This window comes from Lytechinus variegatus, chromosome 3, assembly GCF_018143015.1.
Source record: "Lytechinus variegatus isolate NC3 chromosome 3, Lvar_3.0, whole genome shotgun sequence".
NCBI lineage: Eukaryota > Metazoa > Echinodermata > Echinoidea > Temnopleuroida > Toxopneustidae > Lytechinus > Lytechinus variegatus.
Window position 1 is genome coordinate 19,871,540 of NC_054742.1, and position 19,332 is coordinate 19,890,871.

General features: G+C 33.9%; 2 protein-coding genes across 2 annotated transcripts; both read left to right on the plus strand.

Moving 5' to 3' along the window:
- Positions 1-609: 609 nt before the first annotated feature.
- Positions 610-5,772, plus strand: LOC121410438 (metalloproteinase inhibitor 1-like). Its single transcript, XM_041602530.1, has 4 exons — positions 610-2,675; positions 2,986-3,150; positions 4,191-4,315; positions 5,118-5,772. The coding sequence occupies exons 1-4, from the start codon at positions 2,546-2,548 to the stop codon at positions 5,547-5,549; spliced, it is 852 nt and encodes a 283-aa protein (XP_041458464.1). The 5' UTR covers positions 610-2,545; the 3' UTR covers positions 5,550-5,772.
- Positions 5,773-12,167: 6,395 nt separating this feature from the next.
- On the plus strand, positions 12,168-19,332 carry LOC121410440 (tissue inhibitor of metalloproteinase-like). The gene is made up of 4 exons (XM_041602531.1): positions 12,168-13,100; positions 14,780-15,001; positions 15,988-16,109; positions 16,647-19,332. The coding sequence occupies exons 1-4, from the start codon at positions 12,971-12,973 to the stop codon at positions 17,121-17,123; spliced, it is 951 nt and encodes a 316-aa protein (XP_041458465.1). The 5' UTR covers positions 12,168-12,970; the 3' UTR covers positions 17,124-19,332.

The following is a 19,332-nucleotide window of genomic DNA, read 5'->3' on the forward strand; positions in this document are numbered from 1 at the left end:
TATCCAACAGTCAATAAGATGGTAATTTTTATTTGTTTGTACATGTTTACTGTACGAATCAGGAAAGAAACCTGTTAATAGAAATCATCCCATTGTTGATGGATACTCTAAAAGGGGGATAATAGAGAGAGAACCATGAGCAATGGTCTGCTTCAATTCATACTGTGATAGGAGAAAAGAAGAGGTTCTGCTTGAGAAGATCAATGTAACTTGACCCTCTAATTATCATCTTACCTTCTTAGAACGTCATCAATGAATGATCTTTTAGGAAAAAGCAAGTCAATTTCTTCCTTATCTCATGATCATTTAAGCTAAACTAAATCCAATGTGGGAGTAGATCAGAAAGGAGAAAACACAATCTAAGATTATGAATGGGTTACTTATTGTCAGTCAAATATCTATTATTACGTTCTTATTTTCATTATTATTTATAACTCTATTAGACAATATTGAAATATCTGCATAAAGATTGCATCAACTTTTAATTTTTGGTCTCTCTTCTATTTCATGTACATTTTAAATACAGTAACAATTTATTCTTTCAAAATTTATGATGAAAATTATCATCACCATCGACCCCCCCATTTGTTTTCTTATTTTATGGTTATAGATGATTTTCTTTCTTGTAATTCTGTGTAAAAAAAAACAAACTCATGAAACATATCACATCAAAACAAAATAGGTCATTTTTAGTTTACAGGACGGAAAGAATTTGGTTGCACATCGAAAGAATGTATTGAGTTAGCGTCAAGATACATCAAAATACCTAAAATGCCGAGGAAATCATAATCTAACATAAATGACAACAAATAGTATATAATAATTGATACAGGTGTTAGAACATTCTTTTCATCAACTTGTTTCAAAGGAAAATATAAATGAAATGGAAGATATGAAAATTCCATCACAAATGGACCCTAAGACTTACAATTCATTTTCATCTTTGTGGTATGCCAGCTTGATAATGAAAAATGTAAACATTATGTGACCCTTTGATACTCGCCATTCCTTGAGTGATTGTGGTTGGCATGAAACAAAAAAGAAATGAAACCGCATCATTCCTCGCTGTAAGGAGAGACTCTCACTTGGGCTCACAAAAACATAACTGAAATATTTGAATTTGTGGCTTGTCTGACTGTATGGCAATCTAAGATGGCATCTATTTTTTCTTCTAATGTGTTGATTGCCTATTAACTTAAAAGTATATTACAAGATGGTTCCACTCAATTATTGAAAGCATCCTTGAAATAGAATGAATGGAAAAGGAAACTTATAGTATGGCTCACGTGAATCAAATACCATTTTTATAAAGAAAAATGTCAAAGCTTATACAAGGTTATTGTGGTACATGATGGAAATCTAAGATCAAATCTAAGACAAGTGAAGTGACTATTACATATTCTTTCAATGGTAGATGGAAAATAAAGTGTAAAGATGGGTGGTAATTTACAATTTATAGCCATTTATAGCCATCATTTCAGAACTTTTCTTTACTTATAATGAGCAAGTGCTTACAAAAAAAAAGATAGATTGATTCCTCTAAATCTAAAGACAGTGCTGAGTAAAGACAAGCTCAAAGCTGACCAACTTCCACTTCTTGAAAGGAATTGTAGAAATGAACAGAATTTCCTTTGTTTGATTTTGTATCACATTCATTCCTGCAACTGCTTTCAAGAAGTGCAATTTGAAAACGCCTTTTGCATTTCTCTACTTTCCATACTATTTTCAATGTTTTAAATTAACTTGTTGGAGGTATATGAGATAATTTCACCTTTAAAGCAATATTAAAGGTGTTTTTTTCTCTTACAAGAGTTTAAAAATATAATTAGAAAGATAAACACAATATGTGCATCGGTTCAGATATATTGATATATTCTTGATTGACACACTAATATGAATCGCTGTTGTGGTAGGAAGAAAATAAGCGGAAGAATAAGAGGAGCTTGTAGAATCTCTAGAGTGGTAGTAAGATGACCTCATCATCCAATCACAGAACTGCAAGACCTCAAGCAGAGAACTAATATTTCTTGACGTCTCCTCAGCCACACATCAAACCTCAAGAACGTGTGTTTTGGTTACTATCTTGAAAAAAAAGTCACAAATATCATTTTTTCATATCTCACACTGTTTGTTTGTTTATTTGGAATTCATATCGCCGGAAGGCGGGGACTGGGAGCTATTTTTAAGACAAAGGACATACTTGAGTGGTAACTCATTAAATAGGGTTTCATTAGCAAGATGTGGATCAGTAACTGCATATCGTGATGTAATCAAAACGTAGACAGTGAGAGCTGTATAAATCATCACTCATTCTCAAGATTGATGTCATTTGATAGTTAGCTTCAGGAACACTTTGACAATTATATATTCATCATCCTCACTCCTCCATCAAGTTGAACATCTTAAGGATTCAGGAAAATCTGCTATCCTTTTATTTCACAGGAATATCTAGATAGACTACTTAATAGATTGATTATCATTATACTGAAGGAAAAAAATCTGTTTCAAAGAAGATCAAGAGAAAACCAAAAATTAGCAAGCACTCATGGCTTTTGTTGAGGTCATACTGACAGCATTAATGCTGGTCTTGATGACAACATCATCATCTTCATCATCAATTTGTTCATCATGCCCAGCTAAGCATCTTCAGCAGCAATTTTGTGATGCAGAAATCGGTGAGTTATTTATTTTATTCACTGTATTTCTATATTTATCAAAAAAAATTTAAATTTTTGACAAAACAAGTAAAGATAATTTAGTGGTTTACAAATTTCAAAAATTATAATGTAAACAAAATAGAATCATGTCTAAATTAGGTAATATGCATTGAAAATGGCTTGAAGAATAAAAAACTTGAACAATAAGTAAAACTAAATGAAAATAAACTGAGTATTTATCATCTGATCATAATCATTTATCGTTTAATCATTAATAGTGAACAGAACAAATAATGAAAATGAAAATTAATATCAATTTTATTTTCAGTATTACGAGGACGAGTTAAAGATGATATGACTGTGAAAGTGGTGAGTTTCTTCAAGTCACCAAGTTCTTTCAATGCTATGAAGCGAAGGGGTATAACTGTTACCTTTGACAGACCAAGCTGTAGAGAGTCTCATCTTAAACCAGGGGCAACTTATCTTATCATGGGTAAGTAAATTTATATGTAAGAGAGAGAGAGCGAGAGGATAAAAAACATGAATTGAGATGTAGTCAATAGATAAGTGTAAAATAGTAAGTGTAAAAATGGCACCTGGTTACATTATGTCAATTTAGTTGTTTCAATTTGTGAATGTTCTGTAATCACAGAGAGTGGATGTGTTATAATATCACACAGTCGTGATAAAGACTGGGTACGATGTAAATATCTATAGGGTCAAACTAAATACATCTAAAGAAACATCTAAAGAAATTTCATGTGGGAATTTTATAATCATCATATTGGTTATAAGATTTTGGGAAGAAAATGATGAGACATAATAGTATAAAACCCCCAGAAGTTAACAAAGTAAAAACATTGAATATAGGAGAGAATGTAAATAACTGAACTATGTAGAGATGTATAAATATACATGTAAACATATTTACATAAGTGTGCAAACAAGGCAAACAGTGTATTTTAAATAGTTCACTATATTCCCTATTGGTTAAAACATCTAACAAAAGAACGATAAAAAGATCATTGAAGTTTGAATTTGATAAATCAAATTTAAAAAATTGTTGACGGCAAATTGCTTTAACTCTTTGCACGCTGAATTAATTTTGGGTTATGATAATAACAATTGTTTCCATGATAATTATTTCCATATTGCACTATTGATATACATTGTTATTATTTAGATGTTGTCCAGGAACTATTGCCTTTTAATAACTTATCTAATTTGAAGGTAGGGGAGAAAACAAATTATTATGATTGTTGAATTGTACGAATGTGCAAGATTGCAACATCAGCGCAGAACTGAGGGTTAAAAAGTACACCATTCCCTCATTATGGAATGCCTTGGCTGGGGGGGGGGTAATGATTTATAAAAATACATTGAATATACATGCAAGTTGATAGAGTGAACATGATTGAGGGTATGTAATTAGAAAATTGTTACAAGTACTAACAAGTACTATTATTTAATTTTGGCATTATAAAAATATGAATAATCAATAAAATCTCTCATGTATTTTTTATCCATTGGCAGGAAGTTCACATGGTAATGTTCTACATATTGGATCATGTGATGCAGTCATACTATGGTCTAATCTTAAATCTGTACAGAGACAAGGAGTAGAAAGTGTTTATGGACTTTTCTGTGATGAATGCAGGGTAAATACATGTATAGCTTGTAAAGTTAACCTTTCTTAAGTTAATGAAAGTGATATAAAAAAATGAGGTTTGGTAGTGTACTAATCCATCATCTTTATATCAAATCAAAATCAAATATCTAAATGTATATTGTATTCATTGTACTCTAGCAGTAGACTGTTTGTAGCCACTGATGTTAGTTGTAAATTAAATGTACTATACATGCCACACAAATGTTCTTAACATTCTACTTTACAAATATTATCTTGACTCGACATCTCTTACAATTGTATATTCATAAAAGTACAAGTCAATTTCCTGCAATGTAGAGTGACTCAATATTACAAAGGTTCTAAAAAAAGTATACTGCCCTCTATCTTCAAAATGAGGAGCCATTCCAAATACCAAGCGAAGAATAATAAAATGACTGGCATTAAAAATATGTACATGGAGTTTGCTTCATGATTGACGACCTTTTAAGCAAATAGACAATTTGTTTTTGAGATGCTACCAAAGACATAACTGTCACATATTTTATCTAACTACTTTCCATGAAGTGTGTCAGAAGTTTTAATTGAATGTGATCTGTATTTTCTTAGTAGATACGAATTCTTTTCACAGAATACACTGGTAAAATTATTTAAAAATCTGAGGTTTTCATTCAAAATTTACTGTACTGATGTTGCCCCAACTTGAAAATCCCACAATGAAAATAAAGGACAGAAATTAACAGAAAAGTACTTTCTCAATAAAATCGATCATTTTATTATATTTACAATGCTTTATAGCATTTTATAATAATCTCAATTTTTTTTTTCTTCAGGTGAATGAGACCCACTCGGTAATCAGGCCCCACATTGACCCCTTCCTTGAAGAGAATGAGATCCAGAGTGGTGCCGATACCCTTTGGAGGACAGACGATTGTTTCTATAACCCACTAGCATCTCGTCAGTACATGGTAGATGACTGTGAGACAATGTACAGTGTTTGTGTACCTAACATGGATGGTACAGGGCGCTGCTCATGGCTACAGTCTGAGAAGTATATCTACTGCTCTAAGAGGCGTAAGAATAGTGCCTGTCTTCAGATGGGAGGGGCATATGCTTTTCTACCAGGATGGACCTGTCCTGAGAATTGTGATGACATCCAGGAAGACTGTCTACGTGAGATGTGTTTGCAAGCTACAGCGGGTATCAAATGTCCAACAAGTATACAGCAAAGACCTATCCCAAATGTTCTTGAAAATAATTTTTAACTGTGATTAATGTTCCATTACCTTGAATTTTGTTTAGTGTAATATTTACGAGTAAGAATTGGTGCAATATAATTTGTGTTTTCTTTCAGAATGAGAGAGCTTATTGGTTGCAATATCAAGAAAAGAATAATATAATTTGGGTGTTAAAAGCATTAACTCATTGAGTGCTTCATGCACGCTACGTATCCTACTATAACATGCCACACTCGTGCTCGCACGCCTACTATTGATTGCTTTGTGCTTGCATTGTTTCCTACCCTCGCCTGCTTCGTGCATGACTGCGCACATTCGGAATTACAATCATTGTTACGCCGTTTTGCATTGTATTGCGCATCGCATGCATGCCGTAATTAGCTCTATTGTGTGAAGTGCGAACTCTGCTTTCTGACAGATCAACTTACGCGGTTTACATTCAACTTTTTCGAGTATTTCTACATTTTTTACAAGATATGGCTCCGCCTCTGAGAGGGAAGAGACCTGGGTTTTTTTTTTATCCATACAAAACACTCCACAAAATGGAACTACTTGATACAACTCATATTTTAGCGGTAAAGATAATAACCAATTCATATAATGAGGACACCATTATAAGGGGTATGAAATTTCCTACAACTTTACTACACAATATTTTGTTGATAAACTAATCGTTAGAGAGTTACAAGTAATTGTAATCATGACTATTGAAAGGAGTGAATACGACTCGCGATCCCAAAATCAATGTGGCACAGGGGGGTTTAGTGGTTGGCACAGGGGATTAGCATCGGATTAGCACTGTGGCATTGGGTTAGTATAGTGTGCGTGGCATGTTAAGAGTTAAGAGTAAAAAAAAATGGTGACAAATGAAAACAAATGAGAGGCCACAAATTCTAATAATTAATATAATTTAAACTAGACATTCTTTTCTCTCTCTTGTGAGATAGAGATACAGAAATGGAAAGATATAAATGCAGATTTGCATTAAAAACACATAACTGGAAGGGTCCATAAGATGCTGTGATTATGTTGGTGTTTGTTATACTTGTCATATAGTGTTTTCTAGAACGTGTTGTGTTGTGATGGATGTGTATTTATGTACTTATTTGTAAGTGTCTTGACATAATTTTTTTTTTTTTTTGGGGGGGGGCGTGCAGACATGGAACAGTTATATTATAAAAGAATATGAAATAAAAATAATGAAATAATTTCAAGTTAATATACAATGGGATTGTTTTGATGGTTTAACTTTTCTACCCAGATTTTATCTTAATCGGTCTTTGAAAATGCCTTGTTTTGTATAGATTTTTCATAACTATGTAAAATAAACTTGACTGATGATCAGTGATGTTTTCAATTGTGATGCTGGAATTTAAGTAAGGAGATGGATAAAGAGATAGACAAACAGAGAAAAAGAGACGGACAGAGAGAGAAACAGATAGAGAAACAGAAAGAGATGGACAAACAGAGAAAGGGGGCAGAGAGGAAGAGAGACTGAAAGACAGACAGAATGAATAATTTGAAAACAAGCTTTTAGAATATAACCAAAAGAAAGTATCAAGATAATTAACACAAAATAAAAGGAAGAAAGAGTGAGAGAGAGTTGAGGGTAATGTAGAGATGTGGATGGAAGAAATGGAGAGAACTTGAGAGTAAAATGATAAGAGAGTAATATCATAAAATAATCTTTGAATTCATATAATTCAATCAATAATTAAGTTAGAAAAAAAAACATGAAGCAAGATATATAAAAAAAATAAATCAATCAATAAATAGGGAGTATTATTTAGAAAAAAAATACCCCAACTGTAACAAGCATAACCAATTCAATTCAATTCAATATATAGCAGACATTATCACTATCATACATATATTCACAGTGGTAAAACTCATGTCCAATGACACTCCTCCAACTCACCTCATGAATAATACATCTATCATTATGATTTATCCAACCAGTCAAGTTTCATTTACAGATCCTATAACTTTTAAGCCCTGCCCATTTTAGTAGGAATGCCATTATTCTACATTATGCTGTGTGAGTGTGTGTATGCTTGTGTGTAGGCAGTGTTTACATAGGCTCAGTACAATGTATACATCTGTTACAACCATATTAGCTTGAGCACTATAACCATATTTGGACATGAGGAGGAAAGTGAATTTCCCCTCAACCAGTCAGAAGAAGAGGATTTGGACTGATTCAAATTAAGAATATAGGGGTGCTTTATGGTAAGAAAAAGGACAAGAATATTGGAAAATCAATTTGGTTTATCTTGATACCAGTGTGTTAGATTTTTTAACAGTTTTTAAAACTAGACATCACAATCAGAATGAAACAACACAATGCGAGGAAAGTATAACATCAAGTGTTAAGGCATGGTCACACCGCCCGGAGGTTGTTGGAGCGGTCGTGGAGCGGAAGGGAAAGAGGGTAGAATTTCGCTCACAAAATAGGGGAAAAAATCGGGAAAAAAAAAAAAAAAAAAATGGTGAACCGTAGTGGGCGGTGATGATATTTTCTCTCCGCTCCACGACCGCTCCAACAACACACGGGCGGTGTGACCATGCCTTTTTATTATATAAAAAAATGAAATAGTGTTACAATAATTCTCAATATGACTCTGATTTTCATTTTAGACCATCTAAATAAACTACCCCCTTGACAATTATATAGTGGTATTAATTTGTAATAATGTGAAAATAGTATAAATGGTGAATGATATACTGTATTCTCTCACTTTATCCCACGATGCATTTAAGCTTTCAAAACAAATGATCTTTATTCAGCAGATCTTAATACAGGCTCTCAGGGGAATATCTAACCATAATTTTTCAAAACTGTAACTCTGTTTCATATTTCATGCTTGACATGATGATCTTTAGTAAATTAGCCACAGACCCCCTGAATTTTATCACTTTCTCTTTTGCTTGACAGATTTAGTAAGTCTTCACTATTACTCCTCCTGACCAAAATTCTGAATGCAGCTCTAACCAGATGTAGCCACAGAATGGGGGTGTTTCTTTCACACCTCCTGATAATGTATAGCCAGAAATGAGGGTCAAAACAAGCCAAATGCCTCCCACATTATTGCCCATTAATTAATTATTTCCCCAATCTTGCCCTCAATGAACTCATAACAAGTGTCTGTATCACGCAATGCTCCAACCACACACATTGAATCAATTCAATACCAAAGGCAGAACCCATACTTGTATAAAAGATGTGTCATATGAATATTTTACGTTTGGATTACAGTTTGCTGGTAACAATAATCCTCAACTGATATTTACAATTGTTATTCATACAGACAATTTTAGAGCCCAAATACAAGTGTTATTTTGTTGGTGCACTCGACCCACTTAAAAAGTTTGTTGAACTCGCCTAATATTTTTTCCGAGGTGACACAATATTGAAAATATTGGACGACTACGGAAGGGAAATTCCCGAAGTGTACGCACCACTCATTGCGTGCGCATGCAGTTTTCAGTGGCAAATGCGCACTGTGTGTGGAACTGTGACTGCAGAGTGATGAACAATTCCTATTAAATTTTTTCTACAGAGGCTGCAGTAAATCTCTAAATGCAGAGAAAACCAACAACTGTTAGGAAGTTTGGAGTTATATTCGCTTTAATTTCATTTTATCCTATAATAATTTGAATATATTTTAGAAACTGAGGCACAGGAAATACTATTTTTTTGCATGATAAATCGAGTGTGTAGCTTTAGGACCTCTTCTACATCTGGCGGCGAAATTAAGAGGTTTTCGAAAAACACGATGGGATTTTCGTATTAGTGAGTTTTGTGATATTTTCTGCTTGGTTAATGATCTTTAGAATGTTTGCCACAAATTAGTGAAATATAATTTGTTGAAATATTAAAATTGGGACAGTTTTTATTGTTTGAAAACAAAGTGCGTAGCTTTAGGTCCCCCCATCATACAGCAGAGTCAGAGACTTAGGGCGGGAGGGTAAGTTAAAAATTATTTGCTAAAATTCTCTGTATGAATAATAATCATAATACTGGATGTCCCATTTTTCGGTCAATACAAGGAAATATAGGACTCGCTTTGCAAAATATTGGACTCGTCTTCGACTCGTCCAATATCTCCTTGTATTAACCTCAAGGCCATCCAATATTATATAAGTATTATTTTTATTCCCCACATAATCTCTGTAGATGTTTGTTAGATGTTCTTAGATAAGGGCAAAAATAATCATTTATTGAATAAAGAAAATGTGCAAATTTGATACTGCAATCAACTTGTGTGCTGGGAAGAATTGTCTTGTTCTGTCATCGAAGCCTGGGATACACTGGAAAGCTGCGAATCCATCCAAATACACATATTCGGGTGGGTGGAATTGGGAGTATTCTGTCTCCCTCTGCGAATGCGAGAAAATTTGACAGGGACTGTGGAACATTGGCGGAGGAATTTGGCTCATTTTGAAATGTTGAAAACCGTAATCAATTCTTGGAGCTCCCTGAAGAACAGACAAATCTGAATTTGGCCGTATTCAGGCAGAATCTTAATTCATTCATGAGAAAGTAGTTCTGGTGTAACTCTGGCTTAAATCAAACCTATTAGCAGGTCAAAAGCAGGATAAATTTTAAGAGAGGGAGAAGGAGAAGTGAGGGTGAGATAAAGAGTGAGAAAGGGGAGAGGAGCAAGCAGAATCTTGAGATACTCTGCTCCCAGATGAAGGGTGTAGCTATGTCTACTCAATCAGGGCAGGGCTAAGAGGAAAAAGCCAATGGAGGGGGTCACAGTCTACTACAATTCTTGAGAAGTATGACTCTTCTTTCAAGAACTATCTGAATTCCATGATCTTAGAGTTCAATCGCATTTGCAATCATGTTTGATTGTTATGATGTATAAGTAAGGATAAGTAAAAGATAAAGGTAAAAGGTTCAAGTTAAATACTTATATACAGTTTAAATGTTCATGCATCATTGTCATAAACATCATTCAATATAAAGAATCTCTAGAAACTTAAGTTTCAACTGGGCCATTTTTGATTGATGCTGAAAACTATTAAGATTCTAATTATAAATACAAACTAATCCTTAATATTCACAATGCTAATGACTATGCAAAATCAATATAGCACTTACAAATGTTTTAATCACTGCGTATTGGAGCCATTTGTTATTGAACTCAAAGTAATTTACAACATCTACGTTTTCATTGGGGGGGGGGGGGTAAATCTCCCTGACTGATGGATTTCCCCGTGATATAAATCCATTGCTTGTGAGTCTTTGTTTCAAGCAATAAATCAAATTGGTATTTAGAAATTGGCACTTAACATTTGGAAACAGCATCTGTACAATCAATTTTCAAGCAAGATGTTGTTCTCAGTTTATACCGTGTTTACACATTGACTCGGCTCGGGGGTTGAACACGAGAGCCATGCTCAACACGGCAATTTTATGCTGTGTAAACGCGATCAGAGTGATCCGCGAGCCGTGTCGAACACGGCTTTATCGATCCTACAAAATCGAAGGTTTCAACCCGCGACCCGAGTCAGACTCGGCAATTTTTTCGTGTGTAAACAGAAAGCCGTGTCGAACTCTCTTGACCTAGGTCACTGCGCGCGCTTTCACTTTTGGCATTGTTGTTGTTCGCACGGACAAGATTCGATTCCGGCGGTGAATTTCCCGCCTTTAATTTGCGACGTCATAATTCTTCTTCCGTTCGAGATCCGCGAGCCGTGTTGAACTCGCCTTTTCATATGTACGTATGAACGCGATCTCTGATCCCTTCTTCGCAGTCTTCAACCCGGCTCGCAGATTCAACACGCGAGCCGAGTCAATGTGTAAACATGGTATTAGTCACCCACTCAATATTCTTGAACTTGATTTTACATCTCCTTGGAATGACCCTTCTAACCTTGCTATAATTATAATTTTCCCCAGAATGACTTCGTTCCTTTACATTAAGCCTGCTTGTTTCCTCTGATTATCAACAACTTAGATACTGTGCACACAGGTCGGTATGTAACAATACATGAATTATTTGGAATCAATATATGTATTTTCTTAACCCTATATTAATACATTAAGATTTATGATTTATTCTGGTGATTATTGACGTGGGATAGGTATATAAAAAATATCAAAGCTGCTTATTATCTTAATATGGTACAAAAGTAATAACAGATTTTTACAAAATTCTCATTCATGACAAACTTTTAATTTTCAGCTTTTTTTAGGTTTTATTTTAAAAATTCTGATTCTTTCATGAAGCCGGCCAAGATCAAAGATATATTACAGCAGCATATATTCTTGGAATTAGTTTCATATGTATTACTCTTTGTCATTTAAAGAAAAAATCTATTTATGGAAGAAACATCATGGTCATATTATGATGAAATATTGTCTGAATCCATCTTTTCATAAATAGCCATAAGTCCAATAACCTATATAAACCTATATGACCTTTATAAACACTGCACTTGTTCAAACTTGAGCCAGACATATCCAAGAACAAGAGTGAATAAACATTGGTCAAAAGAACTTTTTGCTACAATACATGGAAAGAAAACTAAGGAAAATCTGTTAGCCATTAGAAAAATAACATATGAGAGAGCGAGGGAAATGGAAGCATGGACAAGAGAAGAAAAAAGTGAAGGAAAATTAAAGCTATTAATATTCATTCCTAATCACAACTAAGACTTATAAATAATCAGAAAGCATGTAATCTGCTTAACTTGAGTGTAGACTCAATACGATCTCTTGAAATACAGAGTTACTAAAGAAAAAGTGAAAAGTAAATGCCAGGAAGCAATCACAGACAAACAGCATGTTGCATACCTTACTAGGAAGGTAACTAGTCTTTAAACAAAACATAGTATACTTAAAAATCCCTAATTCACTGATTCATTTATGGCTTCAAATTGTTATCCACCAGTGAGTGTTTTACACTTTAATATCAAAGGAATTCCTATTCATATAGATCTCAACAGCCAGGCACAGTTACTACTCTATAAAACATATTTTCTGTAAGTTGTGTGTCTGGATAGACTACATTATTGTTAAAACGAAACTGTGATTGGTTGTAGAACACAGTCTTTCCAAAGACACTGTTTCCCTCCCATTCCACTTTTTGTCTACCTCTTACTTTCTTGTAAATCTAAAGTAGACATCTCCTTGCTCGTGCCAACAGTCTCAAACCCCACCCCCACATCATGAGAAGAAAAAAAGTTTTGGAATCATGTTGGGTATTAATTAGGGGATGGTGGGGGAGGTTGGATACTCCATCGGTTAATGGTATATAAAAAGAGCTGTTGGGGTTGCAGTTTTGTCAGTGTCAGGATATTTAGTGGTATCATCAGCAATATCTGTACTGGGAATGTCTTCTTGATTGACATCAGGTGTCATTAACCATAGGATACATTCCAATCAGGATATCAATATTCTTAAATTCACACATTTTATCTAAATTGATTTTGCGATGGAATTCAGACAATTTATTTTGCGTTGTGGTGTAGTTCTTAGTTGTTTTCTTCAGTTTTTGCCATGGAGTGAGGCCTGTAATTGCCTTGTAAATCACCCACAAACTAAATATTGTTTCTCAGACTTTGGTAAGTATCCACCAACTCTCTTTTAACCAGTACTTGCAATTTATTTTTAATCCATAGCTTTATCAATTCACAATTGTCTTGTAAATCATCCCCAAACATATACATCTTATTAAATCAGATCAATACAGGAATTAAGAAATTAACAGAATGATTCTTGATAAGTGCAGACAGGATTTTTCTTGAAAAATGGTTGCCTCTTTTATTATCTAAACTTTTATTGACAGGGGAATACATGATCAGTTGAGAACAGTTTGAGAATGGACTGAATTGACAATGAGACAGAATTCTATTTCAGACAAACTAACAAAATTAGATTATAGCTTTCCTTAGTAAAGGCGCTGTCACATGCATGCACCTTGGCGTTTTAGACAGCGTATGCCCGACGTATGAGAAATTTGGCGAATACGTTGGCGTACGTCGAATACGTTACGGGTAAGTTTTGCATACGTTAAGAGTACGCTAAAACATGCTGGTATACGTCGTCAAACGGCGAAGTCGTCGAAAAATTTTGTGCAAGCACAAAATTTTTCGACGTATGCCAGCGTATGGCTCATACGTCCCGCATACGCGGGCCATAAGTTGTAGGCAAGTTATGCGATCGTTGATACACGTTGACACACGTTACTCGTAAGTTACTCATAAGTCGATGTACGTCGAGATAATGTGCAGCGTACCCTTAAACTTACTTCTAACCTATGGGTAACGTGCTTTGAACGTATGTGTAACTTAACTCCAACGTATATTGACGTATGAAGACGTGCTCCGGACGACCACAAAACTTACTGAACGTGTTTATAACTTACAGCTACCGTATAATGGCGTATTGACAACGTTTATAGGAATTGGTATATAAAGGTGAGGTTCACAGGAGTTTTCTTCGGCATGGCGGTGGTCTTGATACGGTGATGTATCATGCGGTTATGATTTGAATAGTCGAGGGCAGCCTTTTTATAGGCTACGACACGTGTTCGTCAGCGATACGCTGCCGCGCGCTATGCGTAAGTTAGGCTATCGTAGGGCATAAGTTGTGTACGCCAGCAATACGCTAAGCATTCGTTGGAATACGTTACTTATAAGTTAACGAAGCGTTCGATATAAGTTACTAATACGTTATGTATACGTCGAACTCGTTATGAATACGCTAAGTATACGCCCAGAGTTGAAAAAAAAATCAAACTTCAGCGTATGCCGACGTTTTAGAGAAATTTTGATACGTCGGGCATACGCTGTCTAAAACGCCAAGGTGTGACACCACCTTAACATTCAATAAGAGAGATACTACAAAGAGATCACATGCTGACTTTACTCAGTTGAATCTTCAGACTCTGAAGAGACTTTTGCTGAGATTGACATTTCTTACTCTATCAAATTCATGCCTTATGATAACAAAACATATACATGTATAGTTGAATACAAACTGAATGGAGATTTTGGGGATAAATCCCTTGTCATGTAAAATATTCTTTCCATGGGCAAATTACATTGTTATGAAAACAAAATAGTTTTCCATAACTGATCAAAAGATATTTGTTATAATTACAGCTGACCCTTTAAATATTTAACTATAAAAGTTGAAGTAATTTTTATGTTGTTCCATTTGTCTTTTAATTTGTTTCTTACCCCAGAGTCAAGTGATAAACTGAAAAAAAACTGTTTTCTTACCCATAATTTGTTAACAGTGATCCAGGCGAGAGTTTTAGAGAGGAAGAGAATCGAACATCCAGACAAATCTCGTCCTATCAATTATCGTTTCTTGATTGGTTATCGAGTACGAATCCTTGGTATATTCAAGGGAGGTGATTACTTAGGTGATGTAGAGGAAGAATGGATTCACTCTCCCGATGCTGGTGGACTATGTGGTGTTACTGGGCTTGTAAGGAATGGTGAATACCTGCTTTCAGGTAAATAACTTTGGTTGATCCATTGCAATTTGATATTTAAACTATAAAAAAAAGAGAGGTCTGTGCTGTAAATTACTCTGTTATTGAACAAAAGACATCAATTATAACCTTCTGTTAGTTACAAGATCAAGAAGTGCTACTAAATGTTGTTTTCCTTTAGATTCTACCAAAACTAGTCTTTATATTTCAAAGAATGGCATTAAAAATTTTTTTTTGGTATTGATATTAGTTTCCTATCATTGATCACTCCATTATCAATATTCAGACAAATTGAGAGTGGATGTTTTTTAACTGTTAATTTGCATGGAAGTCATCACATGATCCTCTTCCCTATAACTCTCTTCTCAGTCAATACAAAGCAAATTTAATTTCCTTTATCTGTCTCTTTAAATTAAGCTTTCGTAATTAAAAAATCCATAAATCAAATAAATGTTAAAAATATGTAAAAAGACATCACCAGTCCCAGAATCATGTTAAATTTCCTTTATCAAAAATTTAAGAACAAAAATACAAGTAATTCTAATATGAATTTTATTGCCCGCATCCACATTATAATCCTCACCAATCGGAGTCTTGGCAAAAAGCCCAGAAACCTAACATAAAGCCAAATAAATGCAAATTCATTGCATTATTCCAATTTATTCCAATAACATCCTTTCCATGGAATAGGACAATTTTGGATTTAATACAGCTTAGCGATTCTGAAGTTGGAAATTAATGCAAGTTTGATAAGATCATCATTCTTAGATCTCTGGAAAATATCATCTGATTTTTGTGCTTGCACTTTATTATCAGGATAATCATATATCTTTTGATAATACATATGATAACTACTTAGTATAACAAAAGTATAAGGGGTCTCCTGAGAAAACTATATCAGATGGATTAAACCCTTTATAGGATTATTTTTTTTCTGAATTAAAGAAACAATGCTTACTTGATCTAATTATAAACACCTCTTTCACTTTTTTTTTTTTTTACAATAGGTCGTTATACTAGGGACATCTTCTATATGACATACTGTGATATGTGGTCAGAATGGGATAAGTTAACAGAAGAACAATTATACGGCATGACATCCATATACAACGATAACTGCAAATGCAGGGTAAGTGGACCTTCACCTGTAACTGATCAGCACCTGTGAGTGAATGGCATCAATACAAAAAAACATTTTGCGGTGCATGAGGGCTTTAAAAAAAACACTTACTGCTGAAATACAGATGAGACAAATTTTACAATAATTTAGCAACATTTTGATGGAATAAAAGTGTGTTTTTGTGTGATGAAATTAATTTGATGAGCAGTGAACGCATAGCAATTAGTAATCATTGCACAGGTACATGTATATATTTTTTTATTAACCTCATGCTAATAGGGTTCAAGTGTTCATGGTACCAAGTAATAGAAGTATTATCTAAAGAGCATGAATATCAATCCATAAGTTTTGATACAAAAGAGCTTCTTGAAATTACTGACTGTGAGAAGAGAAGGGGTGGTCAGAGCTGTAGATAATTTGGAATAATTTCCAAGGGTTGTTGTCTTAGAATTGGTTTTGACAAGACTAGACTCATGGAGCATCAACAAAATTTGTTTCAAAAGGTGCTTTCAATTCTAATTGGAATATTCTAAACTTATGTTTCAGATAAGAGGCGTAATTGGAATCATCAACATAGACACACATTCTAAAGACAGTTATACAGCTTCTTATGTGGATAAATCACCTCTTTGGGATGATGGAAGTTGTCGTTACAACCCGGTTGCATCTTTATTTTACAAGTCTCATGACTGTGAGACCATGTACAGTCACTGTATATGGGCCAATGATACTTGCTTGTGGGAACCTTCAAGAGATTACAACCTTTGCTACCAGGCTCGTGAGGCAATGTGGAGACATCGTCATACTAACAAGTATTTACCTGCGAATGTACCTAAACGTAGACTAAGGTGCAAGAATACTTCAAAAAGATTTGTTAGGCGCTGTGCAAATGCTTACGAGAGGAGAATGCAGAAGAGACGTCTTGCTCAAGGCAAAAGACCACCTGTGAAATACATTGAACTTTTACTTAATGGATACACAACAAATTCAACAATCACAACATCAACTGCTTTAATGGGATGATTACTACAAAAAAATGAAACTGTTTCTTATATCTGACCATTCTTCAATTTGGTAGTTTAAGATAAATCAGTGTGAAAAGACTTGTCAAGAATGAAAACTTCAAAGCATTCAAAAGAAAATATGTGTACATACTATTCAAGTGCATCTTGTGTATTGAGTGATAAGTATGATGATAAACATCACTTGTATAGTGTGGTTTTTCTGTAACCCCCCCCCAAAAAAAAAACATTCAAATGTGCTGGCTCTCCAAAATGTCAAATATTATTCAGTTGCTGGAAAAGATTACCTGAAGGTCTCATTTTTGTTACCATCACAAAGTTGGATGGGCAGATAATTTAACAGACATGGAGCAACTAATGACAAAGTTAATTTAGTATTTACATATCAATAGATCAAGGAGACAGTAAGGTATACCTGAGAATGCTCAATTTGGACTCATTACTACAAATTAATCAAATTAATATGAAGAAAAACAATGTGAGTCAATTCCAATTATTAGTAGTATAAACCACTACAATGTGAATTAAAGCACCCTTTCCTTAAAGTCCAATGAATTATTAGACCTTACTAAGTGTACACATAATATTTGTTGCAATGAAATCTGCATGAATTATGGATATCAATATTAAAACTATTATCATTATCTGTTGTGAAAAATAATAAGTTTCACCATATTTTCACTTTGCTTTAAAGACCCTCCAAAAATTCATGAAATAAACTCTTAATGCTTTCCAATGCAGTAGATACTTTGTCAAGTCAAAATTATGTAAATGTAAATCAATTTTAATGAAATTATTTGATTCTCAAGGCCCTGTCATATTGTAAGGCTTGCGTGTGAATTTTGGATGACTAGTTTTGCTACCCACAGGTCGCCTGTAGGTCACCCGCATTGACTTGCATGTATTTCACATGCAGTTGCCTGCAGAAGTGCACGCAAGTCTAATTTGTATGCAGAAATGTTTGAACATGCTCAAAACTTTGTTGTTGCTGGTGATTTCCTGCAACTCACCCGCAATGCTTGCATGGAACAATAGGACAGGCAGTGTAAAACTATCATATCTGCTTAATTCAGCAGTGATTTAAAGTGTGTATTATTTCATACAAACCCTGTATATCTTTATCATTATTTCACTGCCGAATAATCTCAGCCATCATTCTATTGTAATGAGTTTGCAGTACTACATCAAATTTAGTTTGATTTTCAATGAATCTGTTGATGTTACAGTAATAAATTTAAGATGTGAATTGAGAAACTTTTAAGGATCAGATAGACTTAAAATCAGAATTTGTTGGCACATATATCTGTTTTCATTTACCTGGAATGTGATGTTTGAATAAAACCTTCCATAGAAAAAGTATTCAAAATTTATCATTTCTAAGTCAAAAATTTATGACTGTCTTGGTATAAAGGTTACATAAATATTCACAAAATATGCATACTTAATTACATGAAAAAAATAACAAAACTAAAATGCTATGGTGATTTTAACTCTACTTAAATTTAGGTTATGATGAAATGTCTTTTTTTTACAAAGAAATTTAATTCATTGTAAATCTACTTAAAAGATTTTAGGAGAAATAAATTCGTACATTTTATCACCAGATCTAAATCACAGAAATCCTAATCCATGAAATGTTCAAGTTAAATGGATTATTTTACAATATTATGTCACAATATCTTTAAGATAATCTAGAAATATGCACGGTTCCATTTTAGTACAGTAAGGAACATAACAAATTGCAGGTCTTTCTACAAATTTGTAGGGCTTTACTCTTCGTAAAATAATTGGGTGTTAAGTAGTATAAGTAGTATTAGAAGATATACATGTATATATAATAGTGCATTAACATCTTTTTCCAAAGGGAAATCTGCCATAGTAGTGATTTTATAAAGAGTTGACTTGTAATTACTGCAAGATTTCCACTATATACTGTATAAATGTACAACCAGGTAAAATATCTTATATTACCCCCACTCACCCATTAGCTTGAAAATAATATTCTCATATGAAATTGAATAATTTATGCCTGTTTAGTGCTTCATTCTGCAAATTAATTTGAGAATTATGACTCCAGCATCTATATCTTCTCAAAAGTCATTTCACCAATTCAGAATTAACAGCAAAGCAGGAGATCATTCTGTGCTGTGCAATCGCATTGCCAGCAACTTAGTTAATTTTTCAAATACATATATATGCCTATTAGAAGA

Excerpts from the sequence above, each read along its gene's own strand:
- LOC121410438 (XM_041602530.1), top strand. The coding sequence starts at position 2,546 with ATGGCTTTTGTTGAGGTCATACTGACAGCATTAATGCTGGTCTTGATG. Across the intron at positions 3,151-4,190 it reads GGCAACTTATCTTATCATGG|GAAGTTCACATGGTAATGTT; the intron begins GTAAGTAAATTT and ends ATCCATTGGCAG. Across the intron at positions 4,316-5,117 it reads TTTTCTGTGATGAATGCAGG|GTGAATGAGACCCACTCGGT; the intron begins GTAAATACATGT and ends TTTTTTCTTCAG.
- LOC121410440 (XM_041602531.1), top strand. The coding sequence starts at position 12,971 with ATGGAATTCAGACAATTTATTTTGCGTTGTGGTGTAGTTCTTAGTTGT. Across the intron at positions 13,101-14,779 it reads ATATTGTTTCTCAGACTTTG|TGATCCAGGCGAGAGTTTTA; the intron begins GTAAGTATCCAC and ends ATTTGTTAACAG. Across the intron at positions 15,002-15,987 it reads TGGTGAATACCTGCTTTCAG|GTCGTTATACTAGGGACATC; the intron begins GTAAATAACTTT and ends TTTTTACAATAG.